Source organism: Poecilia reticulata, chromosome 5 (genome assembly GCF_904066995.2).
Source record: "Poecilia reticulata chromosome 5, P_reticulata-male-v2, whole genome shotgun sequence".
NCBI lineage: Eukaryota > Metazoa > Chordata > Actinopteri > Cyprinodontiformes > Poeciliidae > Poecilia > Poecilia reticulata.
Genome location: NC_088834.1, coordinates 241,518 through 269,484, shown reverse-complemented (window position 1 = coordinate 269,484; position 27,967 = coordinate 241,518). Strand labels below are relative to the sequence as shown.

General features: G+C 44.3%; 1 protein-coding gene across 7 annotated transcripts; it reads left to right on the top strand.

Moving 5' to 3' along the window:
• Nucleotides 1–34: 34 nt before the first annotated feature.
• Nucleotides 35–26,193, top strand: smpd4 (sphingomyelin phosphodiesterase 4). 7 transcript variants are annotated; one of them, XM_008408209.2, is made up of 20 exons: nt 35–184; nt 470–529; nt 1,031–1,117; nt 2,515–2,651; nt 2,715–2,790; nt 4,880–4,988; nt 5,129–5,181; nt 7,519–7,670; nt 7,993–8,125; nt 9,157–9,222; nt 10,817–10,906; nt 13,214–13,362; nt 15,704–15,794; nt 16,919–17,016; nt 17,084–17,247; nt 21,755–21,960; nt 22,034–22,264; nt 22,341–22,472; nt 25,167–25,295; nt 25,709–26,193. In XM_008408209.2, exons 2-20 carry the CDS (start codon nt 491–493, stop codon nt 26,021–26,023), a joined length of 2,457 nt encoding a protein of 818 aa, XP_008406431.1. In that variant the 5' UTR covers nt 35–184; nt 470–490; the 3' UTR covers nt 26,024–26,193. The 7 variants fall into 7 exon arrangements, with proteins under 7 accessions (XP_008406431.1, XP_008406429.1, XP_008406430.1 ...); XM_008408207.2 differs by having other exon boundaries at nt 10,817–10,954; XM_008408208.2 differs by having other exon boundaries at nt 9,157–9,228.
• Nucleotides 26,194–27,967: the final 1,774 nt, after the last annotated feature.

Here is a 27,967-nt window from a genome sequence, read left to right as displayed (position 1 = left end):
AATAAAACACAAAAGAAGAAGAATGTAATTCTCTGTACTTCCAGCAGATGGCGGGAGCGGCCTACAGCATGAAATCGGCTCCTGTGAGCTTAACGGAGAAGAAGGCTACCCGCCTCAAGTGAACTGATGGAAACGCGGTTTGTGTAAAGCCCACAATAAGTTTAATCTTTTCCTGTGGACAGAGGTGAGGAAGACGCCATTAACAGATTGAATTATTCCAGGTAGTTTCCGGTGTTTCATAATGAACTTCCGTCCAGCTTATAGCAGCTGCTGTCAGTTTAAACGGCTATAGCTAACCACCGTTAGCTGACTCAGGGTGTTCGGCCTCCCCCTCTGCAGTACAATAGTTTATAACTCCTCCTTGTTTCCAGAGCGGTTTGCTTTCTGACAAAACTGATTAAAATAGTTAACGAAAATGTTTCTGATCAGTTGGCATCAGGATAAAAACTTGCCTGTGTTTGTTTTGCAGCTCCAGGTGGAGCTGAGGAACATGAGCAGCCCAAGCTTACAGCAGCCCAGCTTCCTGCTGGTGAGTCGCATCTAACATCAGCAAACAGCTGCAGCTCAGTTAGGATATCATGCAAAGTTCACTTGTGTCACTGATTAAATGAAAAAAGGGAGATACATACTGTTTGGTTATGTTTTGGTCTGCAGCGTCATGCAGAGACTCCTTTACTGAATCTACTGAAAGTTACCCTTAAAGCAGCTGATTTGCTCACAGGGTTCCGGATTCCAGCATAAGAAAAGCCTCTTTGCTGTTATTTATAGATATTCACCAGTTAAAACTCTTGGATCTCCATGATGACGTGACACTCTGTTACTGTCTCTGACAGAATAACAGGGACCTTGTGATAGTTTAGTGGAAGAAGAACTGTGGTGAAATAAGGTGCTTGGATAACATCTGCCTTGAGATTATCGTCAACACAAATGTCCTTTTTAAGAGTATTTGGGTGATTTGCAAGGACTTTGATATTCTTTAAATAGTTGTGCTATTCTTCTTCCTGTTTTTATGTTTGTTACCGTGTTTCAGGCAAACCTTAAAGCCGACGCCACCACCAAGCCTCTGGTCCAGCGATGCCAGGACCTGCTGAAGATCATAGACGAGTATCCCCCTAAGGTACTTCAATGTGTTTACTTGGAGATGCACAAAATATCAACATCACTCTGATACGTGAAACTGGGCCGATTTTAGCAACCAATGTTTCTTTCCATCTTATTGATTACTATATATCTGAAGGTAATGTGATGATAATAGTGATGCACCAAAGGTTTGTGGGTGTTTATCAGTAACAGCAATATTAATTTCAATATTGACCCAAATTTTCATATTTTTAGACCCTAATTTTATTTGATAAACCAGCCTGAAATATTTTACAGTTATAAAACAAATTCCTGGTTTTTTAAATTTTAGTTTAGATTTTTTTTTACAAGTGAGAATCTGAAAAGTGTGGAAGTCTCTTTAAACTCTCAGAACACAATTTCTAGTAGGGGTTTCCTTAATTTTGTGAAATCGGTGATCGGCCGATACTTGCTGATTTCATCTCTGAGCAAAAATCTAAAAATCAGACAGTCGTCTTCTGCTCTGCAGTGAGAGGTTAGACCATTAGCCCCGCCCACCAGGTTATGTCTGCACATTTGCAGTTGACTATTGCTGAGTTTCAGATGACGTAGTGCCGACGTCAGGCATTGCAAATGAGGGTCAGGAAGTAAATCTGTTGATTCAAAATGTCTAAAGTCTGAGTCCTTTACAGTTGTTCCGACCATTATAATAGAGGAAAGATAAACATTATTTTCGTGTTTTGAAGGTAGTTAGTCACCTTTAAAAACTTACCCTAAAAAGAGGAGAAAAGTGGATCAACGATCTACACCAGGGGAGCCCAAAGTGGGTCCTGGAGGCCCGGCATCCTGCGTGTTTTAGTCTCTCCCTGGTTTAACGCACTTGGATCCAATGATGCTCATTAGAGGCCTAAGATGAACATTGACAAGCTGAAAAGGTCATTGGTACGACCAGGGAGAGAACGGAAACGTGCAGGATGCCGGGTGTGACTTTGGACACCCCTGATCTACAGCTAAGAGCAGGAGGCGCAGAAACTAACAACGGCAGAGTTTGCAGCCACTTTCTAACGGGAAACAATCGCATCGTTGAAATTGTATTTTCAGATGTTTTATTGGACAGTTACTTAGACAAGACAAGCTTTCATATGTAAGGTCACAGTGAGTCGTGAGTATTTCCCCACACTCTCTCTCAGCCACCAACCATGTTTTTAACGGGGTTTCTGTAGATCGGAGCGAATCGCTGACCTCAATCCAGCAGCGACTCAACATTAACGTACAACTCCAGCATGAATTTGGGTTGACAGAAGCTAAATAAATGATTTACCAGGAGATTCGAGCTCATAAAATAACATGGTTAGTTCGTTGTTAGCGATAGCATCGCTATCGTAGACTGAAGACTTAAAATAGCACAACTCGCTACTCACTTCCTGCCTGTAGTAATTTTGGGATGCTTTGCAGGAGCTGCACCTGATCTTCCCCTGGCTGGTGGAGAACGTGTTTGGAAGTCTGGACGGCGTCGTCTCCGGCTGGAACCTGCGCCTGCTGCACTCGCGCAGCAGCGACTTCAACCTGGTTCTGGACTTCCTGAGTCCAAGGTAGAACCGGTTCTGACGCGCTTTCAGAATAAAACAAGGGTTTCTCACTCCTCTGTGTTTCAGTGGCCCGATGATGAAGCTGGTGTACAAACTTCAGGCAGAAGAATACAAATACGAAGTTCCTGTCAACTATCTGCCGGTACGACAGATTTTTCTTTCATCAAATTGCTGATGGTGGAAGAGTTGCAGTTTTTTCTTATTTCAGGCTGAAACATAAAATCACAACAGATCCGATTTCCAATTTAATCAAATGGTTTCTTTTCTAAAGAAATTTTTCTCAAGAAGTCACTTTTATTTCTATCATCCCTCCTGTGAGTTTGACACTGGAGCAATAGGGCGTACAATAATTTTTATTTAATTATAAGACTGTAGTCAGTATTAGCAGAATAACTTTACCAGAAAAACGTCTTAAGATTAAGAGAAAAATCTTTGATAGTTACGATCCGACGCTCAGCCCGTGTGGATCAAAGTTGTTTCCTCAATCATTTCAAAGTTCTGCTACTGATCATTTTATTTAGATTTTAAAAAATGTATTCATTCATCAGTAAGTTACCGATACTTCAAAACACTCGAACCATTTAAAGAACTTGACTGAAAAGGTGCAGGCAGAAGGACGAGGCTCATATTTAACGAATAATCACAATACACGAAAAACCAAAACCTAATTTTATATAAATCACTAAACAAACATAAAAGGAGAGAAAGCAACACAATTACCCTAATCATGAAATATCAGCAGATTCTTGAGAACCTGTAATGAATTTCATTCTCATAAGTCCAAACTTTCATCGTTCCAGAATTTTAATTCCTACGACAGCAAAATATATTTTTATCTAATTTTTTAGCTTGTTTTGTAAATTCACAAACGTGTCGGCCATCTTGGCAGCGGCCATCTTGTTCTCTGCTACGCTGAGAGCAAGAAGCTAATGTGCTAAAAATATTTACATATTATTTGTAAAACTCAGCAAAGTATCACCAGGCCTGTCGCAGTAAGTTTTCCTAGATGATTCATTGTTCCAGTAATTATTGCGATAAATGATAATATTCTTATTTTGAAATCATTTTCATGTCGTACATTGATGATGGCAGAATGTTTACCTTCTCAAAGACCAATAAATGTAAAACAAACCATAAAAATGAAGTGAAAATAAAAATTACAAAATTGTTAATATATTAATCATAAGAATAGAAATTATTGAGACGAGTCTAAGTATAAATTCACTAGATGATCAACTTTCCTCACTTTAAATGTTTTATTTTTGTTACTAGTTTTATTTTCCTAATGTTACCATTTTATTTTCACTGTTTTGTTATGACTGTATTATTACAATATTATAACTTTATTCTAATGAAAAAAATTTAAATTGCAGCCTGGCTCTAATTTTCCGTCATAAAGTCGACATGAATTCAAACTCCAAATAGACAGAAGCTGTAAAACGCACTGACCAAACAAAATGGCCGCCGTGGGCGATGACATCACTCTGAACTATGGAAACAGAAGGAAAAAATTTCCATATTTTCCAAAAGTCAAAACTTCAAAAACCGGAAATTTGTACAATAAAATTGATTTATTGTCGTGCCAGAATCAGTGCAGCATTTTCCCAAATGTTTTTCTTTATACACACAATATTTTAATTTAGATTAGCATAATGTTGTGGTTTATAAAGACAGGGGCGCCTGCAGGGTATCGGAGGGTCGGGGACTAATCAGAACGTAGCCCCGTTTTGAGGCTACGCACAAAACTATCATCACGCCTGATGCACATGAACACAGCCCCATCCTCAACGCGCATAAACCGCAGGTCTGATACAAATATTACTATAAAAATGATAAAACATAATGTAACCCTAAATAATAAAGAGAGGAAAGCAAAGTGTGTGGAGGAGGCAGCTGGTTTATGTGAGACTTCCAGAGGTGGATGTGTGGCCACGTTTCCTCTTTCTGACAAGAATCTCTATACTTTATGCAGCATAGAGATTCTGCTAAAAGATCTGAACAGTTAAATCCGATAAACTGGATTTAACTGTCCCAGTCTAGTGAGACGCTGAGCGTGGAAGATGTCCCGGTGGAGACAACCATCGGGACATCAGTTCAAAAACAACAGCAACTCGTTAATATCTTTTTTTTACTCTGATTAAAATCCCAAGGTACACCTGGTGTTCACTGCCGCACGGCTGCAGGCTGCATGCTAACATGCTGTGGTTGATCTGAGCCTAATGTGTGTTCAGGGTCCGGTGAAGGCCTGCATCCAGGAGGGCGTTCTTCCCGACTGTCCTCTGTTCCACAACAAGCTGCAGTTCCCGCTGCCGGGCGTCCTGACGCTGAACGTCGCTCTCAGTATCCTTACAGCAGCTGCTGACGGTTTCCTGCTCATCCTCACATTAACTTCAGTTTTCAAACTCTTGCTATGGTTCTTGGTGAGAACCAGAGAGGAAATGACACCCTGGAAAATGAATTTATTCCTCAACTCTCTGCAGATCCTTTTGAGTTCTTCATGTTTAATTTGGCCTACTGCCTCGTCGCTCCCAGGGTGAGTTTAGCATCGCTGATGAACTCAGAGCTTTTATCCTGTTTGATTTAAACTAAAACTGAATAACATCTAAATATATGTAGTCATTAGCGCTGCAAGTAATGATCATTTTACTAATCGATTAATGTATGAAGACATGCCGCAAAGGTCATCATGTGTTTCAGGTGAGGCGCCTTTATGTGCATAACCATGGCAACCAGGAGCTTTTCTCAAGTTGAAGGGTTTTTATTTGCTACAAATGATGAAACGTTCACTAAAAGAATTATGATGTTGACTTTGAGGAAACAAAATGTGTATTTTTAAAATGTAAACCACATTACATTGTTTGAATCTTCTAATGTATTTCTAATCCAGTTTAAAATAAGGGTCTGTGGTTAAATGGAAAATCTGCAGAATATGATTAATGGGTAGAATAATCGACTAAAATAATCGTTAGTTGTAGACCAAATGGAGACAATCTGGTATAGAGATTGTGCAAAAAGATCTTCTAACTTTTACGCAAACAGTATTTGACGCCTTCCTGGTGCTGGGGGTGAAATCTGTTATGGCAGACAGTGGGTGCAGGTGGTGGCAGCATCATGCTTTGGAGTTATTTTTCTTCATCTGTGGTACTGGAGGAATCCCAGTCGCTGCTGGTTTCTGACTGGAGATGAACAGAACTTCTCTCCATCCCAGGCCAGAATAGTTACGTCTTATAATCAACCAATCAATCAAGTTTATCTGTGTAGCATTTCAGAAACGGGCAACTCAGGATTCGTTCCATCATAATAACACAAAGTCATTACACATCAGATTATTGATCATTGATTAATTTGTTATGGTTCAAAGCAGCTCTAAAGAGCTGGGTTAGTCTGAAAGGAGCTCAGGGTTTCAGCTGTTTGTCAGTTTTCTGGAAGTTTGTTCCAGAGCTGTGGTGCATAGAAGCTGAAAGCTGCTTCTCCATGTCTGGTTCTGATGCAGAACAGAAACAGAACCAGAACCAGCAGGTTGATCCAGCAGCAGATCTTTAATCCGTTCAGAGATTTATAAACTACCAGCAGTTTAAAGTCTCAGTGAAGGAATGTAGAACCAGGTGGTGTAGAACCAGGTGGTGTAGAACCAGGTGGTGTAGAACCAGGTGGTGTAGAACCAGGTGGTGCAGAACCAGGTGGTGCAGAACCAGGTGGTATCGAAGCAGGTGATGTAGAACCAGGTGGTGTAGAACCAGGTGGTGTAGAACCAGGTGGTGCAGAACCAGGTGGTGTAGAACCAGCTGGTGTAGAACCAGGTGATGTAGAACCAGGTGGTGCAGAACCAGGTGGTGCAGAACCAGGTGGTGTAGAACCAGGTGATGTAGAACCAGGTGGTGCAGAACCAGGTGGTGCAGAACCAGGTGGTGCAGAACCAGGTGGTGTAGAACCGGGTGGTGTAGAACCGGGTGGTGTAGAACCGGGTGGTGTAGAACCAGGTGGTGTAGATCCAGGTGGTGTAGATCCAGGTGGTGTAGAACCAGGTGGTGTAGAACCGGCTGGTGTAGAACCAGGTGGTGCAGAACCAGGTGGTGCAGAACCAGGTGGTGCAGAACCAGGTGGTGTAGAACCAGCTGGTGTAGAACCAGGTGATGTAGAACCAGGTGGTGTAGAACCAGGTGGTGCAGAACCAGGTGGTGCAGAACCAGGTGGTGTAGAACCGGGTGGTGTAGAACCGGGTGGTGTAGAACCGGGTGGTGTAGATCCAGGTGGTGTAGATCCAGGTGGTGTAGAACCAGGTGGTGTAGAACCGGCTGGTGTAGAACCGGCTGGTGTAGAACCGGGTGGTGTAGAACCGGGTGGTGTAGATCCAGGTGGTGTAGATCCAGGTGGTGTAGATCCAGGTGGTGTAGAACCAGGTGATGTAGATCCAGGTGGTGTAGAACCGGGTGGTGTAGAACCAGGTGATGTAGAACCAGGTGGTGTAGAACCGGGTGGTGTAGAACCGGGTGGTGTAGAACCGGGTGGTGTAGAACCGGGTGGTGTAGATCCAGGTGGTGTAGAACCAGGTGATGTAGAACCAGGAGGTGTAGATCTAGGTGGTGTAGAACCAGCTGGTGTAGAACCAGGTGGTGTAGAACCAGGTGGTGTAGAACCAGCTGGTGTAGAACCAGGAGGTGTAGAACCAGGTGGTGTAGAACCAGGTGGTGTAGAACCAGGTGGTGTCTCCACCCTCCTGGTTCTACTCAGGTCTCCAGCTGCAGCTTCTGGTTCGTCTCTCTGACCTGCTGCAGGAATCAAAGCCACTAAATCCTGGATGAGTTTCTCTAGAGTTTCTCTGGATCATTTATTGATTTCCAATATAATCGATCATCTTGGTGTTTTCCAGAACTGCCTCCAGCTGCAGCTCTGCAGCTCCACAGACAGCGCCTACTTCCTGCTGGTCGACCGGTACCTCAAGTACTTCCTGCCCATCGAAGGAAGCGTTCCTGCGTCTCCGTTCACCGACTCCAGAGGCTCCGTCGCGGCTCCGTCGCCACGGTAACTGTTTATTAAACAGTTTTTAACACCTGAGTTTATTTATAGAGTAATCTTAGAAAGGTGTTAAACTGAACACGTCGGGGAGGAGAATTAATGGTATGATGACAGTTTCCCGAAGAGGAAAATGTACGAACTGGTAAAGAATAACTAAGTAAGTAGGTGAGGCGACTATGATGATGATTATGTGGGAGGCCAGTTATGTTGGGTTTATTTCATATTCTGGCTAAAGGAAAAATCTCAGCAGCTCTACATCCAGTAACGGTGAACAAAAGCTGATGGATTCATGATAAGGACTTTAAATATTTGGTCAATTTTCTCTCAGAGCTTCCAGTGTGTCGTTTGCGGGTTACGGCGTCCACAGCCCGAGCCTCCTGAAGCACCACATCTTCCACCAGCCGTCGGTGAACGCAGACCCTGCAGCGCAGGAGATCTGGAGGTCCGAGACGCTGCTGCAGGTGAGAATCGATGCTGCTGGTCCGAGATGCTGCGTCCGCACACGGGTCACACGCTCTTCCCCCGCGCCCTGAATATTTCAGTCATCAACTAATCTGTCGATTATGATGATGATTATTTGATAAATCAGACAAAAAAATCACATTCTGCAGATTTTTTCTTTAAGCCTTTCATAAACAATGTTAGAATACATTAAGAGATGCACATAAACATAATTAAAATATTCTTTTAAATAAGGAAATAAACATTTTATGGTCTAAAAGTCGATATCATCATTTTTTTAGTGAACTTTTGATCATTTGTAGCAAACAGTAGAACATGAGAAAAGCTCAGGCTCATCAGTGTAGAAATGGTTGCTATTGATTAACTGATTAATATCCGGTGGTGCTGAGGGTGGAACAGATTTAGAGGCAAAGCGTTTCTTGATTAGTCCTGATTAATCGTTTCAGCCAACAGATGAAGAGACTTTAATGTTTCCTCAAATTAAACACTCAGTGAGGACCAAGACATAGTTGGAAAGCAGTTTTCAGAAATCATTATTCATCAGAGATTTTGGCATTAATAAGCTTAATTCAGCTCCAGTATTCGATTGTGATTTCTGACCAGAATTGATTCTCTGATGTAAACCGGCTGCAGAAAGTGAACCAAGCCCAACTTTTCTCACCGCGTTTAACTGCATTGCAGTAATACGACTGTTCAGTTATTAAGCCTGTTAGAATAACAAGCAGTTGCTCTAGACTTTATGATTTTGTCTGAAAATCTTTCGGATCTAAAGTCTCTAAAAGCTGGAAAAATTAAAATCTCCAGATTCCTGCTGCATTCAAATGTTCTGTCCTTAATTTAGTTCAGGTCCTGGAAAAAACTGCTGCTGAAACTTTGTGGCAGTGGAAGAAAACATTTCATTTTCTGCTAAACTTTCTGCTCCCAAACAACCCAGTGTGGCTTCAGCAGGACGGAGCAACCGGCACCGATCTGAGGTCGGATCAGTTTCTGGATGATTCTCCCTCTAAAATTCTGCGTTTCGTGTCTTCAGATGTTTGTAGAGATCTGGCTCCATCATTACTCCCTGGACTTGTACCAGAAGCTGCAGTCTCCTCAGGTAAAGGTAAGGCGCCTCCCTCGCCTCCCTGCATCCTGCGCTGCAGCGCTGCATACCGCCCGTCGATTGGCTGATTCTGACCTGCTGATGTTAAAATAATTCAACTAAAAAGCTGCAGAGAAGATCCTGCCTGTCCTCTGCGTTCACACCCTGAGCCGGACCGGGCCGGATCGGGTCTTCGGGCCGGCGCAGCAGAAATCTCTGCTTCAGATCATTTAGCGGGTTAAAGCTGCAGCTACTGCGGTCAGGAGTTGGGCATGTTCCTGTCGCTTGTCTTCCTCTGCATGCTGCATGGCACCTGAAGTCCAGGAAGGAACTTCAGCCTGAAGTCGGTTCTGATCCAAGCGGCCACAGCTGAACCAATCACCTCAAAACTGAACTCATCAAATTGCAGAGCGGAGAAAAGAGCAGGACAGACGATAAAGAATGTGAAAAACAGGGTTTCTGCTGGTTCTGGATGTTTTCATGCTTGGCTGCACTGATGGATGATCTGATCCACCAGTAAGGCTGAAATCAGCCGGTTACATTTTGCAGTAAAGATAAAAATCCTTCTTTTCCTGTGAATCTGTTCAGACTTGATGCTGGAGTTCCTCTCAACAACACGCATGGCGACCTGGACGGGAATCGATTCCCATCACGTTTCCTCTGGAGCAGAAACTTACTGCTGGTTTCCAGTTTAACAATGAAACCAAATAAACATTTTAAAGGCGACTTTGCTGCTCTGCTTCAGAGGAAATGATCTGATACTGCTCCGATCAGAGGAAACTTCATCTTCTTGGAGCGGCTGGAAGGTTCTGGACCGTTTTCACCGTTCACCCAACCCAGAACCTTCCGGCTGGAGTCGGTTCTGCTCAGCTGTAGGGACGGATGCTGAGGTTGCACTGCAAAAACACAAAATGTGACCAAGTATTTTAGTTTTTAGCACAAATGTCTAAAAACTGATAGTCATGAAAACGTTCCGGTTCCACTGGCAGATTATTTCACTGTTAGACATTTTTCCAAGTTACAAGTGAAATAATCTGCTGTTGGAACTAGAATGTTTTAAAATTGATGTTTAGAAATGATTTGCTGAAAACGAGCTGTACTGAGATATTTGGACTAGAAACTAGACCCAAATTATTTGGTCAGATTTTGTTTTTGCACAGTGAAGCTGGTTTTATTCTGATTGGAGGATTTTCTGTAAAAACTGGAAGCAGACGACCTTCAGGACCTGTGAAGGTCGTCTGTCCGTCTCCATCACGGGGAAGACGGAGGTCCAGCGCCGGTCCTCGGGCTGGAATCCGACTGGTCGGGTTGTGTAGGACCAGACCGGATCGCGGTGCCGCCTGTAGGACTGGAGCGGGTTCTGGTAGAACCGGATCTGGACTCTTCTGGTTTTTCTCCTTTAACAGACAAATCGTTTTGTTCCTGCAGTCAATATTTTCTTCTTTTTGTCTCCTGTTGTGTTTTTTCCTCTTGAATATTTTCGGCCAAATGTTTCTTTGTGGTTGCTCTCCTTCTGGTGCCCCCCCCCACCCCTCCCTCCTCTCCCCCCTGCCCCCCCCTCCTCTCCCCCCCTCCCCCCCTCCTGTCCCCCCCTCCTTCGGCTGAACAGCTGGCGCTGCTGCAGTACCGCCTCAGTATGTCCAGCATGCCGTGCCAACCCCTCGCCCCTCCTGGCTCTGGGACCCTCCACACCTACCAAGTACTTTTACCTTTTCACACAGCAGCGCCCCCCTGGGGCCTCCTGGAGGTAACGCTTCGGTCCAGGATCCTTCTCTGGTTAGCATGCTAGGTTAGCATGCGTTAGCTGCTGCTGCTGCATGAGGGGAGGCGGCTCACGGCCCGCCACGCTTTAATAGCTTCTGCCGATAGCAGGGCCGAACAATTAATCTGATTCATCGATTAGTGACGTAATCATCAACTAATTTAGGGACTGATTAACCCTTAACTGGAGTAAACAGACTCTAAAAAAGCCATTTGACGAAAGAAAACAATCGGAGCAGAAATTAAACCAAAACTGGTCATGAAAATGTCTGCTCTAGTTTAGTTTAGCTGGTTCACATTCTGAAAAATAATCTGTTAACCACCTCTTGCTGTCTAAAAAGGTGATTAATAGATAATCAATAAGTAGCCTCCAGATCAGCTCTACGACCTGCTGCTGTTTTAAGCTGCTCCTATTAATCATAGCTGGAAATGTATTTAATATATTAAAGCTATTTTGATTTGTCAGTTTTAAATGTTTCCAAATAGTATATTATCAAATGGCGATGAAATAGTTATTCCATATAATTGCCTCAAAATGTGACCATATGATAAATAATCTGCAGCAACTGATGCAATGACAGCAAAAATCCAACAAGCTTTTTTTTTTTTTTGCCGCATTTTGTCACATTAGGAAAAGTTTATGAAAATGGGAAACAGTTTCCTTAATTTTACAGAAAGGTTTTACGTTGTGGGTTTCGGCTTTTCTAAAAGAGTCGATGCACCACGGATGGAAAGATGCTCTGACTTGGCGAACGGCGCCATCTACTGGGCGGTCTGAGCCTTTCCACGAGCAGCAAAGTGGGAGATGTCAAAGTTCAAATCTCCAACTCATATCATTGGTCCAACCTACACTTCCTGCTTCTTCCAGCCGTGCGTAGGGTCAACATTTGATGACATCACACTGTGCGTAGCCCGGGGGGTTGACTCCAAATCAGCAGATGGAAACGCGCATAATTTGCATTTTCTTCAATGTTTTAAAAGTTTGCTTGAAATTCGCAAGTCAATCGGTCAGAAACAGAAATGTAGCGAAAAATTCTTCAGAAAATCAACTCTGTTTATCTGAAAATATTAGAATTTTTAAAACAATCAGATCATGCTTCTGTTTCCTGAAACTTCAGTAAATCTGCAGATTTCGGGTCCAAGTTCAGGCCATTCAAAGAACCCGGTCAACATTGGCCGGGTTCTTCATCAACCATAAAGATCAGAATTAATCAAATTTACACAAAAATGTCAGAATTTGCAGAGAAATGTAAAGATGGCACCATAAAAACCAATTCAGACAGTTTAACTGCAAACAAATCTATTTGGGGTTTAGTTACTCTTTATGACATGAATATGTCTTTATGTTTTTGCGATACTGCAGACGCAAAAACACAAAATCTTACTTTCTGTCTCGTTTCTGGTGCAAATATGTTAGTTTACTTAAAATAAGGCAAAACTAACTCACAGGTAACTTCAGCAAGATATAGGAGCTGATTTTACGTCAGTAATTCATTCACCAAAAAGTTCTAGTTCAACTGACAAATAATTTCACTTGTAACAAAACTTGTTTCCCGTGTTACAAGCAAAATAATCTAGTGGAGCCAGAACCTTTTGGTGAAGGAAAAACTCCTATATTTTGCTGAAAAGTTACTTGTGAGGTAGTTTTGCCTTATTTTGACATATATGCTGTATAAATGAGACTAAAATTCTTGGTAAGGTTTTGTGTTTTTGCAGTGCAGTCGGGGTGAGCGAGCCTTTATCGGTCCAGCTTCATGGTTTGTGCAGAGAAGGATCCTCGACAGCAGGCGCAGTCCTGCAGCAGAGCTTTGGATCTTTGGGCGCATTGCTTGCGTTGATGCATGGCCGTCTGTCTGTCTGTCCTCCTGCTGTCACTGCAAAGCGCATGTAATGCCAGTAACGACAACCATCTTTGCATGAGTTCATGTGTTTGTAATTGGCTGCAGATGGGATGGCTGATTGCTGCGGAGGATCCAGTGTTGCATCCTGCTGCTGTAGCAGGAAGTGAGGTCACACTGCTCATCCTGTTGGACTTTGATTAAATTAGAACCAAACCATCGACAGATTCTTAGAATAAATCAAATAAAAACTACATTTTCTGTTATTAAAACACGTTCTGATCCAGAGTTGGAGAGTCGTGAGGGTTTGAGGCATGTGACCTCACTTTAGGGCGGGGCCTGCTGTGATTGGCTGCTTTGTGGAGATGATTGGTGGTGCGGCTCGCTGTGACTGGCTGTGTTTCCAGGAGCCCTTCAATCCGTCAGAGGAGCACGTGTTGGTGGTGCGCCTGCTGGTCAAGCATCTGCACGCCTTCTCCAGCAGCCTGAAGCCGGAGCCGCCGCCCTCGCCGGCCCACTCCCCCCCCCACACCAGCCCACTGGAGGAGTTCAAGAGGTCAGCAGCTTTAAAAGGCCCATGTTAAACTTAAAAAGTCAGAATATCCCCTAAATTCATGCATCTAAAGTGTTTCTCAATGGGGGCGGTACTGTTGAACTGTGCTACAAATCAAGTAGCACGGTTCAGTCGTTTTCTAAACCAATGTTCATCTCAAAATATAACTTGATTGAAGGAAATAAACCTTCTGTGTTAAAACGATTTCCATCTAAAACTCCCATTTACATTATTGCACACTGATGAGCATGCACATGCTGAGTCAGTCCACTCCATAATAAGACAATGTAATATCAGTCAGATGGGAGGCCTGGGGGGCGTTCAGAGGACGGCAGGGGGCGCTGGCGGACATTTTTACAAAAGGGGGGCGCTGGGATTCCTCTTGGGGGGAGGAGGGGGGGGGCGTTTGGTCGAAGGTAAACTTTACACCTTAAATGCAGAACAATGCCAGTTTAGACTTCCTCAAACACCCTTGGACCGGCCCTGCATGATGAGGTAATCTGCTGCACTACGCAGAGATGAGCAACAAACGGGAGATTTAATTCAGTGCTGCTAATGTGGCTTCAGTAGTTTTTCCATTTCGTGTCTGTTGAGTTTTTAATAAGCGTCATAGAAACTATTCTGGTTGGTCGAGTTTATGGGACGAGTTTCTCAGATCTCCCTGCGGCCGGACGCATTAACTAAGTAGACAACGCATTTGATATGGTTTGATGCATCGTGTAACCGGAAAAATAATACTGAGTATAATATAAAATCAGCGTGATGCGTGACTCCGAGGAGAACGTTAAAGTTCCTCATTGGGCTGAACCTGCATGATGAGGTTAGCGCTGCTCGTTATCCACAACGCTCCGGCCAACCGGGACCATAAACTTTACAGGGAAGACGGACAGAGAGCCACAGGCTGGGCCGCGTATAATTGTTCGTTCACAAAGATAAATCATTCTCACCGCTCCACTACGCGACCTCTGAATTCGCTACAAGTTATTCCTGCGGTTCACATTGAGCTGCGCAACCAGAGCCAACGCGGCGGGCTTTAAACTCTAGGTTTAAAACCCTCCAAAGGATCATAATTCCTCACAGTAGGTTGATGTAAATATCCATACAGGTCAGCGATCCCGCTGAGGTAAAGCAGGGGCAGCGCGCGAGGCAAAGCACAGAGCCGCCAGCTGTGATTGGTCCGCGTGCTGTAGGGTTTAAATGCATAAACTATAAACCTATCTATTATAAACCTATCCTTTAGGAATAAATCTGCTCTGCTAGTGAAATGCTAAGAGCAACAGAGACGCTTGCAGCCCGGCTTTAAAAAAAAAATTTTTTACTCTAGAAACGTAAACAAGCAACGCTTAGCCTGGCAGCGGGGCTAGTAAAGCATGGCGGGCCGCCAGGCTTATAATACACTGGGGAAAACCCTGAGTGATAGTAGTATTAATAATATTCAGTGCAAAGTAGCCTACAAATTCTTTGGTGGGCAGTGAGGGACCTGGATAAAGGCTGGGGGGCCGCTGGCCCGAAAAAGGTTGAGAAACACTGATCTAAAACTACGGTCTTTAAAAAGTCTTAAATTTCTGTTTATTTTTGTTGCCTGAAATCCGTGAGCCACCGCGCTTACATGTTGGACTGTTTAATCTGGATGTGCTTTTGTTTTTTTCTGCTTTTGTTTTTTTCTGTCCTGTCAGTTTGAGTTGACATCTTTGCTGCGTTTTCAGTTTAATTTATAATTTAGCTAGTATAATCCTGACTAGCTAGCTTTTCTTGCTAGCTAGCTCAGCGGTAGCCTCAACAGCCTGGGATGAAAACGCAGCAAAGATGCTAGCTTCATACTAGCTAGCATACTAGCTAGCTAGCTAGCTAGTAAAGCTAGTAAAGCTAGCTAGCTAGATAGCATTCCTGCATCTTTCATGAGTCGGTGCAAATTTATCGGCAGTTGGCTGGACGGCGTTTGTTTTTACCACTGGGTCACTTCTGTTGTCGACCCCTAAGAAAACATTTAATTCATAAACAAAGTTATAGAAATTGGAAGTTTTATATTTTTATTAAATTAGTCTCTTGTTGTCAGATCAGTCGGGTGTTTAGGGTGAAACATTTCAAAACCTTTTGTTTTATTTTAGCTTAACTTGTCTCTGCTGTAGAAAACTATCACAAGATGTTATTAATAACGGTGATAAATGAGTTAATATAATCTGAGTTGAAACTATTGTTTTTATCTCCCAAGTGTTTTGCTGGAAAACTTTGAAAACCTCCTGAGAATTGTTTGAATTTTATTGTGTGCAAAATGAACGAATAATTTGGCCAGATATTGAGATGCATGTTTGATGCGTGTTTCTGTGCGTTTGTGCTGCTGCAGGGTGGTGGTGCAGCGCTTCGTGCAGCAGAAGCTCTACCTGTTCCTGCAGCATTGCTTCGGACACTGGCCGCTGGACGCCTCCTTCAGAGCCGTACGTTTCCTTAGGATGAACCGCAGCGTTTAGTTCATCACCAACAATTGAAATCCAGTTAGGCTGAAATTAAAATATGTTTATTTGTTCACTGAAGGTCTGAGATTCATTTGATACAGGAAGAAGCTCAAAGAACTAGAAAATTGAGAAAAAGTAAATATTTGTTTTTTTCCACTCATTTCAGTGAAACTCGTAAATTATATTGATTTATAAACCCTTGAGTGAGATATTCCGTTTTTATTTCTTGCATTCTGACGATTCAGAGAATAAAACCCCAAAATTCAGCATCTCATAAAATACCACATTAGTATTTTATTTTAAATGAAAATGTTCTGATAACCAACGCCTGGTCTGGGCTCATCCATGCGGCGCAGCACAGAGGAGAGCTCATCTTCCTCTTGACAATAGATTCCCTCTGAGGTTCTGGCCCGCCCCGTTCCTGGGGTTGTCATGGTGATTGAAGCAGCTTTTGGGTCAGTACCCAGCCCCGTTGGAAAAAGAAACCAACTTCTAGCATCCAACTAGATGTTTCCAGCTCATAGCTGTTGGCGTGAAAAACTCTAAATGTTCTGCTAGACGGCTGCATTTGCTTTGGACCCGGTGAACCAGAACCAGCAGATGACTTGCTGACCCAGATCATCACTGACTGTGGAAGCTTCACTCTGGACTTCCGGCTTCTAGCACCTTGGTGTCCAGATCAATTACAGACTTTACTTTCATCTGAAAGGAGATGTTTGGACCCGGAGCAACAATCGGGTTCTGGTTCTTCTCATAACCGGATCCATGTTTAGGATCCGCCTGAGCAGCCTCAGTCCTTTCCTGCTGAAGCTGCCACAGATTCTTGAAGCACCGGTTATCTGTGGTGCTTGTGAACCTTTTCCTTCCACTAAACTTTCCATGACCACGTTAGAGTAATATTCTAATCTTCTGAATCTATTTTTCAGAGGGTTTTTACTCTCTGAACAAAAATCATTAAAATGAGGAGAAATAAAGACGAGAAGTCAGTAATGAGTTTGTTTTTTCAATGAGACTAAAACTGCCAAACTTTTTCTCAGTATTTTAATGTTTAATGTTTTCTTGTTTTTCACTGAGGTAGAAATGTGACGACCATAAATCTCGTTCAGGTGTTGGAGACGTGGCTCAGCTACATTCAGCCTTGGAGATACACAGGAGAGAAGCCCAATGCCCAACCCGACCAGAACAGAACCGTGCTGGACAAATGGTGAGTGGACCCGCCTGGCGTTTCTGGTTGGCGCCGGTTCTGTTTGCTGACCGGACCTCTGCTGCAGGGAGCCGTTTGTCCACGAGAACCTGCTGCTCTACACCAAGCTGTTCCAGGGCTTCCTGAACCGGGCCACGCGGACCGACCTGGTCAACGCCAAGAACGCCCTGATGGTGTTCCGGGCCGCCAAGGTTCTGGCCCAGCCCAACCTGGCAGACATGATCCAGAGAGGTGAGGCCCAATGCAGTGCAGTGAGTCTGATCTGGGCGCATACATCTATAACTAGAATTTAAATCTCAGTCGCGCTCTGCTCTCACTCAGCCTGATCTCGGCTCAACCGACCGGCAGCTGATTGGTCGCTGTCGTCCAATCAGATTATTCCTGGGAAATACTGCCATGAAAGCACCAAATACTGCAGCAAACGTCCAAAATTGGGAGCAAAGCAGGAGAATAAAATACACACGTGAATTTTGTCGCTGTGAGTTAAGCAATACAAATAATAGTTTTTAATATTACTGTAAAGTTTCGGAGCGTAAGATGAATCTGAAGAATTTTTCTCATCTTTAAGCTATTGGAACCAGATTCCAAAAAAGTTGGGACACTGAACAAATAGTGAATAAAAACTGAATGCAATGATGTGGAGGTGCCAACATCTAATATTTTATTCACAATAGAACACAAATCACAGATCAAAAGTTTTAACTGAGAGAATGTATCATTTTAAGGAAAAATATGTTGTTTCAAAACGTCCCAAAAAGTTGGACAAGGCCATTTTTACCACTGTGCGGCGTCTCCCCTTCTTCTTCCAACACTCAACAGACGTCTGGGGACAGAGGAGACCAGATTCTCAGGTTTAGAAATGGGACTGCTCTCCCATCTAACTGTTCAGTCGTCTTGGGCCTTCTTTGTCCACCTTCCTCTTTGTGATGCGCCAAATGTTCTCTATAGGTAAAAGATCTGGACTGCAGGCTGGACATTTCAGGACCCGGATCCGTCTCCTACGTAGCCATGATGCTGTGATTCCTGCAGAATGTGGTCTGGCATCATGTTGTTGAAACGTGCAGGGTCTTCCCTGAAAGAGACGACGACGTCTAGATGGGAGCAAATGTTCTAGATCAGTGTTTCTCAACCTGTTTCAGCCCAGCGCCCCCCCCCAGCCTTTATCCAGCCCCCCCAGCCTTTATCCAGCCCCCCCAGCCTTTATCCAGCCCCCCAGCCTTTATCCAGCCCCCCAGCCTTTATCCAGCCCCCCCAGCCTTTATCCAGCCCCCCCAGCCTTTATCCAGCCCCCCCAGCCTTTATCCAGCCCCCCCTCCCCCCCCACCAAAGAATCTGCAGGCTACTTTGCACTGACTATTATTTCATCATTAATATTACTATCACTATTGTAGATGTTTTGATTTTTATGCTTGTTTCTGTATTTATCATCAAAATAATTTCCCAGAGAACAAAAAGTCATGAGAATAGAAATTATTTTCACAGCGTCTAAGAAAAATGTAATGAACATTAAAGTTAAAATCTGTAGGCCTATCAGCCAATCAGAGTGGAGAATATATTCTTATTTTGTTCCATTTTCTAGTAGTTAAATATTCCACTAAATGACCAGATTAAAGATGTTCAACATGCCAGTTTAAACTCTGATCTATTAGCAACCGACTGAGCTGCAGCATTAAAACAAATTGTGGATGGATTGTGTTCACTGACGATGCTTTCTGGAAGTATTCCTGAGCCGATGCTGTTATTCCCTAAACATTCCTGTTTGAGGTGCAGTGATGTTTCAGGGCCCAGAGATCACAAGCATCAGTAGTTTTACAGCCTTGACCCTTACGCACAGCGATTGTTCCAGATTCTCTGGATCTGCTGATGATGTTCTGCTCGGTTGATGATGATAACTTAAGTCTTTGCTGTTTTACGCTGGGTTCCACCATTCTGGTATTGATGCACCATCTTTCTGCCCAACGATGGTGGAATTGATTATCCTCTTACCATCTCAGCTTCAGAGAGACACTGACACTCTAAGAAGCTTTTTATACCCAATCATGTTATCAATTGACCTGATTAGTGTTAATTGGTCTTCCAGTTGTTTATGTTCAATTTCCTTTTTCCAGCCACTGATTGCTACTTGTCCCAACTTTTTGGGATTTGTAGACACTGAACTTTTGAATCAACATATTTTCCCTTTTAAATGTTACATTTACTCAGATTAAACTTTTGATCTGTGATTTGTGTTTTATTGAGAATAAAATATTAGATGTTGGCATCTCCACATCATTGCATTCAGTTTTTATTCACTATTTGTTTAGTGTCCCAACTCTTTTGGAATCCGGTTTGTATATTCTTGGGTTTTATCGAATCGTCTCCTTGTATTTTTTTAACAAAGAAACATGTTTCTCTATTGAATTTTTATATTTTTCACAGTTTTTGAAATGAGATTGTAAGGGTTATGCTGTATTGAAGAGTCGGTGCAATTTACATTGTCTGAATCTGTCGGTGTCAAATTCAAAAGGAAAACTTTATCCGTCAAACTTTGGTTTTTGTTCAGGTGAGGCGCGGCGCTCCGAATCTGATGATGTCACCGTTCCCTTCCTGTTTCTGGCTCCTCCGGGTTCACAGACATCCTTACACACACGGCTACAAACACACACTCCCTGAATGCACCGCCTTCGCTGGCATGTTGTCTCCACATGTTGCTTATATGTGTCGAGGTTCCCTGGTGCTGATATTGAACTAATCTAATGAAAATGGCAGCGCCTCGTCTCTTGGGTTATTTGTCTTTAGGGTTATTATCATTTTGTCATTTATGCAGAATTTGCTAACCCAAGGACGTTTGCATTTCTTAACTAAATATTCTTTCAGTGAAATAAAAAATCAAGTGATTATTTTATTCTTCTGCTTTGCTCCTAATTCTGGACATTTGCTGCAGTATTTACCAAACCAGCGTTTGAGATTTAAATTCTACATGTTGTGTGTTAACATAGATGTATGCGCCCAGATCAGCCTCACTGCGCTCCACCATAGCGGCTGAACGATCAGGCGTAGGCCTGTCGCGGTAAAGTCGATGAATCGCATGACAAATTATCGACCTCATTTTAATTGATCGGCTCTTCCTGCCTTTTCCTGTTGACGCTGAATGACGACAGGCTGAACTCGGTGCTCTCCACCGGCTCCCCTCCTCGTTTCCTTCACGCTCGGCTCACATTGCATCATCCTAGAACTGTCGGCCGATCGCCGACCCGTTTTAAAACCTGAGACGCTAGCGGACAACAAACCGTAAGCATGTCGGGTTTGGTCGGGTCAGTCGGGGGTTCGATCGGGTCAGTCGGGGGGTTTGATCGGGTCGGTCGGGGGTTTGATCGGGTCAGTCGGGGGTTTGATCGGGTCAGTCGGGGGGTTTGATCGGGTCGGTCGGGGGTTTGGTCGGGTCGGTCGGGGGTTTGGTCGGGTCGGTCGGGGGTTTGGTCGGGTCGGTCGGGGGTTTGGTCGGGTCGGTCGGGGGTTTGGTCGGGTCGGTCGGGGGTTTGGTCGGGTCAGTCGGGTGTTTGGTCGGGTTTGGTCGGGTCAGTTGGGTTTGATCGGGTCAGTCGGGTTTGATCGGGTCAGTCGGGGGTTTGATCGGGTCAGTCGGGGGTTTGATCGGGTCAGTCGGGGGTTTGGTCGGGTCAGTCGGGGGGTTGATCGGGTTTGGTCGGGTCAGTCGGGTTCAGTGCCGTCTGTCCATCCACGCAGCAACAGCTACGCACCACGAACCGATTTCTCTCACCGACATTCAGATTTCAGACAGAAAATCCCGTAAAAACCCAGTTTCTGACACGTGAATTGGAAGTAAACGAACGCGGCTGAATGCACAGCCTCATCATTATAACATGTTTATGTCTCGTTAACGATGAACGGCTGAAAAGTTCCCGGGTTCATCAGTAGCAAGTTCACTCCAGCTCCTCTGCTGGTCATTTCTGTGGATTCCTCATGAGATGTTGAATAAACATTAATGTTGTTTCCACTCATCATCTCCGACGTCCGCTGCTCCGTGTCAGCCGTTTGGGATTCCCCTCCGTGTTTTCCCTTCAGAAAGGCGGAGGGGAATCCGCGCTCTCTGATTGGCTGCCTGTCACATTCAACAGGCTGCCTTCTCGCTCCCAGTCGGGGAAAACCCACAGGCTGCAGCGATAAACTGGCCAAGACGATCCAACATGCTGAATATGGCTGATTTGGGTCGGAGCGGTTCTGGACCCGATCGGTCGGAACACCACAGGATGATCGTTGGACCTTCCAGGATTGTCCTGAGGGGAAAATCGGGGCAAAGCAGTGAGCTGGGCTGCAGGTCGGAGGGAGGGAGCTATTGGATCAGGTGGTCCATGTCCATGTTCTCCATCTCAATATAATGGTTGTTGCAGACAGACTTCATGATCTGGACTCTTTTGGTTGGATGTTGGTTTTATTTCCACTCTGGTTTCATGTTTAGTTTTTATCCAGGTGCATTTTGTCAACAGGCTGAGAGTCCGTTTTATTTTTGGTAGTTTATTTAGTTCACCAGTTGCAGTGTTTAGTCTTCTTTTGAAAATAAAGTATGTATTTTGGCAGGACATCTCTTGCATTATTATGTCATTACATCAGTTTACAATGGTCTTCAAACAATATTATCGTTTATCGCAATAATTTTAGAGACAATTAATCGCCCAGCTAAACTTATCATGACGGACCTAATCAGGAAACTCTTTGTGTTTCTGCTTTTCCTCTCCAGGTGAGCAGCTGTTTCTGGAACCGGAGCAAGTCCTGCCCCACCGGCAGCCCCGCGGGTACCTGACGCCGGGCCAGGGGGGCTGCTACCTGTCGCCACGGCAACGGATGGTGACTGACACAGCGTTCAAGGTGAAGAGCCACGTGTATTCCCTGGAAGGACAGGACTGCCAGTACAAGCAGATGTTTGGCTCCGAGGTCCGAGCAGCGGTGAGTTACCGCCGGCTCCGCTTCAGGTCTGTTTGGTCTGGCGCGTCGCTAACTGTCCCCGCTCGCCCTGCAGGTCATGAGGTTGATCCAGATCATCGCGCAGGCCCGCCACACGGCCAAGCGGATCTCGGATCAGTCCAGCGAGGCGGCGGCCGGCGGCTCCTTCCTGTCCTGGTTTGGACTCGCCTCCTCTGACCTCAGCAACGCGTTTCCCGGCGCCGAGCCCGAGGACAGCGGCGAGTACCTGAAGAAGACCCACGAGTTCCTGGACCGGGCCCTGGAGAACCTGTGTCATATCTTTAAGGTCCGGTCCAGTTGCCGATCCCTCAGTAGAACCGGGTTGCTGCAGCGCCTCATGTCTGTCTGTCTGTACATTGCAGCTGAACCAGAACCAGCTTGCCCAACTTGTTGCCAACCTGGGCCCCGCGCAGGACGACGGGCGCGCCAACCAGCTGCCGGACTGCGTCCAGGGCGAGAACGGGCCGGTTCTGACGGACCTGGGCCGGAGGCAGGTTGGTGCCCAACCCGGCAACAAGAGGCTGGAAGCCAAAGTTTGGCTCATGCTGCGAAAAATAATTTATTAACGTTGAAGGTTCTTTAGTTTGAACTGGGGAACCAACCAGAACCAGAAGCCGGGTCAGTCGGCCGTTTACCCTGAATAAATGGGCTCTTTGCACCTCAGCTTCCGTGTTCAGGGAGAAGCGGCTCGGTCGTTTCCGGTCTATTGAAAATGGCGTTTTACCCTCGGTGCTGCAGGGCCTGGCCAAGGTAACAATTAATGATGAACATCGATCCGAAGCCCCAACAAGTCAAGTGGAGAAAAGTTTTAAGATGTAGCCTCGTTATACATTCACTGATACGAAGGTGAGTTTTACTTTAACTTTGTGGCTAACATTAACCTTAGCTTATGCTAGCAGGTAATATTCTCAGACATTTTTCTTTAAGTATCACTTAAATATCACATTTAAGTGATACAAATAAATACTCTGTCTCTGTTTGTCATTAGTATCAAACAGAGACCCAATAACGGGGAGGTTCCGGTTCCGGTTCCGGTTCGGGCTTTCAGCTCCCGCAGCCTGACGGAGCTAAAAGCCTCTTAGCTCAACAGCAGCAGCTCTGGAGTCAGAGATCTGGTTCTGCTGTTCAGGTTCAAAGCTGCTGCTTTTAGAAAAATATGGCCGTGTTTAGACCTGTCGCGATAAACAATAAATCAATTAATCGGACGATAAATTAAACATATCGACCTCATTTTAATTATCGTCTCTTTCTGTTGATGACACTGAATGAAAAAGGCTCCGGTCTCCACTGACCCTCCCTTCCTATTTCCTTAGTCTAATGTCCAGCGACTGTCGGCCCATTTTAAACCTGAGACATCAGCTGACAGGTTTAACGGTTCATCGGGTTCGTCGAGCCGTGTGGTGTCCAGCCACATGGACACTAAATAACGGCTACCAGTCCAGTTAACTAATTTAAACCAGGCATTAATTAATACTTAACCCTTTAAGTTGATTAGTTTTTATTCATTTTGTTCATGGAGACTGAGAATCCATTAACACTGGAACTGATTTAGTTTATCAGTTCCAGTGTTTTCTTTTGAAAATAAAGTCTTTCTATCTATGGCAGGGAATCACATGCATTATTACGTAATTTCCATTAAATCAGTGTCAAAAGGTCTTGAAACAATATTTTCGTTTATCACAATAATATTTTAGACAATTAATCGTCCAGCAAAATGTGTTATCATGACAGGCCTAGCCGTGTCCCTTACTGTCTCCGTGTTAGTTAGTTTTATTACCGTTGCATGTTTCCTGTTCAGAGCTCAGATAGTTCGGTGTTTACAGCAGGAAGCAGGCGGATCAGTGGCTCGGCTCTCTGGTTCCCATAAACTCTGTTTCAGGCTGAATGCAGAAGTGACTCCATGGAAATAACTCAAAGGCTCCTTTACCTTCTTCTTTAGGCTGAAGAAGCTGATCGGAGTGAAGTGAAGGCTGCGAACTTTGCTGTTAGCGTTAGCTTTAGCTGGTAGCGACGGATATTTACAAGCCACCATCTTCTTAATTCAGGATCGTTTGGAAATTAATGAAAACTTAAAAGCCCTTTATATTAGGAAGACAACAATGTTCATAGTGTCGCTTTTATTGCGTCTGAAATACTTTGTCTTTTCTAGCTACAGCTGAATTATCCCTTAAATAATTATTAGCTACTAAGGGAAAAACAAACATGTGGCTTAGTTTTTGATACAATATAAGGACAGTTTTTCTAAAGGTGTTGTGAGGACCAGCTTCTCCTGCTGCTGCTGTTAAAAAAAGAATAAGTTATGAATTGAGTTTGTTTAGGGATAAGCTATAGAAAATAATGAAAGATCAGAAGGTCTGATCCGTCCAAAGAAAGACAAACAGCATAAGACGTGGGGAGACGGGTTCCTGAGGCTGCAGCCGTCATGGGAGGCGGTGAAAAAAGTCACATCTCACACTTTGGTCCAAAAAAATGAACAAAAATGAACATTTAGACAGAGGAGGGGCAGCGAAGGCGGTTTACAGCCGACAGGACGGACACACAGAACCCGCCCTTCCAGGACATTTAATCAACCAATCAAGTTTATCTGCACAGCACATTTCAGCAACAAGGCAATTCAAGGTTCTTTACATCATAAAAACAAAAATGCAAAGTCATAGAAACACAGTCGGCGTTAGTTAGCCGTTGTTTCACATCTGAGTGTTGATCGATAATTATGTTTCTAAGCTGCTGGGATTTTAGTCCAGATTTAAAGGGGCTGTTTTATGACCTTAGAACAAAATGAAAGAGTTTGACCCCTGCAACAAACATGGAGACGGTAAATCGTCTTATGTCAGCTGAGACACTCGGAGGACATTTGATTTACTTTCAGTAGTTTGAAACAATGTCGGGTTTAACTGATTAATTCTGGTCTGGCAGGCATGATGCTGCCATGACTAAATCAGGGTGGAGTGAGCGTAAATAACTTTACTGATGTCAGCAATGATGGCTGACGTCCTGCGCTATGAATGCTGGGAGATGCAGTTTGTTCCTGTAACAGAATAAAGGTCCAGCCAGCTTTAACATCCTGTGTGTGTGTGTGTGTGTGTGTGTGTGTGTGTGTGTGTGTGTGTGTGTGTGTGTGTGTGTGTGTGTGTGTGTGTGTGTGTGTGTGTGTGTGTGTGTGTGTGTGTGTGTGTGTGTGTGCGCAGATCATAAACGGCCTGCGCCGCTTTGAGGTTCAGTACCAGGGCGATCCGGAGCTGCAGCCAATCAGGAGCTACGAGAGCGCCCTGCTGGTCCGGCTGCTCTACAGGGCATCATCTCTGCTCAACAACAGGGTGAGTCCAGGCCGGGTTTCTGGAGCATCCGTTCTGGGTTCTGGTCCGGGTCCAGGCCGGGTTTCTGGAGCATCCGTTCCGGGTCGTAGCAGAACTGTGGGCCGTTTGGAGGAAAGATCTTCGTGGATCTTAACAATCAAAGCTGTTTTTTCTCATTAAAACAACTTTTTCCTCCTAACTTTAAAACAATTTTCCAGTAAAATGTTATTCTTCCAATGTTCTGATTATTTTCTCATAATTAAACTGAACTTTTCATAGCCTTGGTACTCCATCGTGCAGAAGGGCTGATTGAAATTGAAGCGTTTTTATAAAAATATTCTTTCTGCTTTGTAATTTCATTATTGGAAAGGTTTTATTTTTAGGCCACCGTGAGAATAAATTGCCCTTCTGATCAGTGATTGTTCCTCTCTCAGCTCCAGGCCCAGATGGGCGCTCTCTGCTCGCGCTCAGACTTCCTGGGTCGGCTCGGCCGGCGCTACCTGACCGACCCGGACTCCTGCGTGAGGCGAAGCCCGATGTCCCGGCGGGCGCTGGAGCGCCGCCAGCAGCCGCGGCTCAGCCTGCGGCCGCTGGCCAGCTACCGGACGCTTTTGCTGCTGCTGCTGGTCTACGCGCTGGGGGCGCTGCTGTCGCTCGGGCCCCTCTGCAGTACGGCCCTGCTCCTGATGGGGGCGCTGCTGTATGGCGTCCTGATGACGCTGTGTGCTGAAAAACTGAAAACGCAATAAAACGCCAACTAGCTGAGCTTCTGACTTGGTTTAACGCTCTACTGCGTTAGTGTTAGCATCAGCTCTGGGATTTTAATGATGTAAATACTTTTTTATTTTGTCCTTTGAGTGTCTGGAAACAGATGCAGGCCAAAAGTTTTGAAGTGAATAAAGTATTTTCTCAGTGAAAACGGAGTCTGTGTGAGAAGGGTTAAGGGGATCTATTCTGCAGTGGCGGAGCCAGAGGGGGGTCCAGGGGGGCCAGTGCCCCCCCTGTCATCTGATTGGCCCCCCTAGTGACCCCCCCAGATGATTGACATGCAACAGCACCAGGTCATTCCTGTACATTATTTGGAATCATTCTAAGCCAACCTAATATCTAAAGAAGAAAAACAATAATAAATATATCAAAAGAAAATGTATAAAACTTTATATAAGTCCATGTGACATAAATAAATAGATTTTTATCAGGCGTGATACCAGCCTCCTTTATACTCATAACAAGCTGATATTCTTCTCCTGGGTGTTTCAGTTGCTGCGCTGTGGTGCAACTCAAAGGCTAAAGCTCTTCATACCTGGTGGTGATGGTAAAACACCAATAAGTTATTTATTGATCCTCCGCAAAAAAGAGAAAAAAACCGAAGAGGGCCGACAATGTTCGTAGTTTGGAGCAGAGGGTTGGAGTTTTTTTCGTTGTCCGTCAAAGAAAAAAATCATTTTATTTCCAATTTGTAGTCATCCAACAAAACATTTATTATTTCTCTACTAGAACGTTTTTGAAATCAGGTAACATTTCAGGAAATGAGGTGATTAGCAGACGGCAGAACTCTGATCGGTTCCTGATCGGTTCCTGATCGGTTCCTGATCGCTTCCTGATCGGTTCCTGATCCGCATCACTTCCTCCAGAAGCGGATCAGCTGCTGGACGCTCCAGAGCCTCTGGTCCGTTAAAGCGACCAGATCAGAGCTGATTCTCTGACAGATATTGTTCTTAGTCTGATTAATAATGATTAATAATGATTAATAATGATTAATAATGAGCTCCACGATGTTCTCTGTGCGTAAAGTTAAACTGTCTGAGCACCAAGTGGTCAGCTGATCACATTCTGGACAGAAACCAGTGAACTGCTCTCTGTTCTTATCAAGACGAGGTGAGGAGGGAATCTGACATGTTAACTCAGTTTTTACTGGTTTGGTTTTTAAACACCATTAACTCAGCAGTGTAACTATATATTGTATATTTGGCGTTTGTCGTCTCGTGTGATTAACTGGAGCATTTATTGCTCTGCGCTGGTTTCTGACGGATCTGCACTTTAATTTCTTTCCCCTCTCAACAATCAGCTGTTATTCCTCTACATAAACTACAATAAGTAGATCCTAACATTCTCTTTAGGTTTTCTCTGTGTGCTCCAAACTCATTAAATATAAACTCATTAGAAGCCCGAACCACCATCAAGCAAATAGTTCTGGTCCGACCCGAAATATTGTTACCTGTCAAATGACCTGTCCAACCAGAGCTTCCTAACCAAGGTGTCCATAACTTCAACACGCTGTCAGCTCCCGGTCAGAAAGACATTTAGTTTAGAGTCCATGAGATGATATTCAGAAAGGATCTTTTATTTGATTGATTCTAGTTTCCTCTGTGATGAATCTATGTAAAGTCTATCATGTCTCCATGTGGCCAGTCAAAGGTGTTAATTATAACATGTCAAATGACAGAGGGGCTTAAAAACTAACCAAATATTCAGTTTGGTTATTTTTTAAAATTATATATATGTGCACACACACATTTAAAATTTTGCCCCCCCCCCAGAGGTAGTCCTGGCCCCCCCAACTTTAAAAGTCTAGCTCCGCCACTGCTATTCTGCAAATGTAACCCACAAGGAAGGTTACCTCAAATAGCCTAGGTAGTTAGTAGATTGCAGGTAAGTTACTTCAATGACTAATACCACTACCACAGACTTGT

Coding starts and splice junctions, on each gene's coding strand:
- smpd4 (XM_008408204.2), top strand. CDS start 491: ATGAGCAGCCCAAGCTTACAGCAGCCCAGCTTCCTGCTG. Junction 10,955..13,213: donor CCCCCTGGGGCCTCCTGGAG/GTAACGCTTCGG, acceptor CTGTGTTTCCAG/GAGCCCTTCAATCCGTCAGA. Junction 22,473..25,166: donor CGGACCTGGGCCGGAGGCAG/GTTGGTGCCCAA, acceptor GTGTGTGCGCAG/ATCATAAACGGCCTGCGCCG.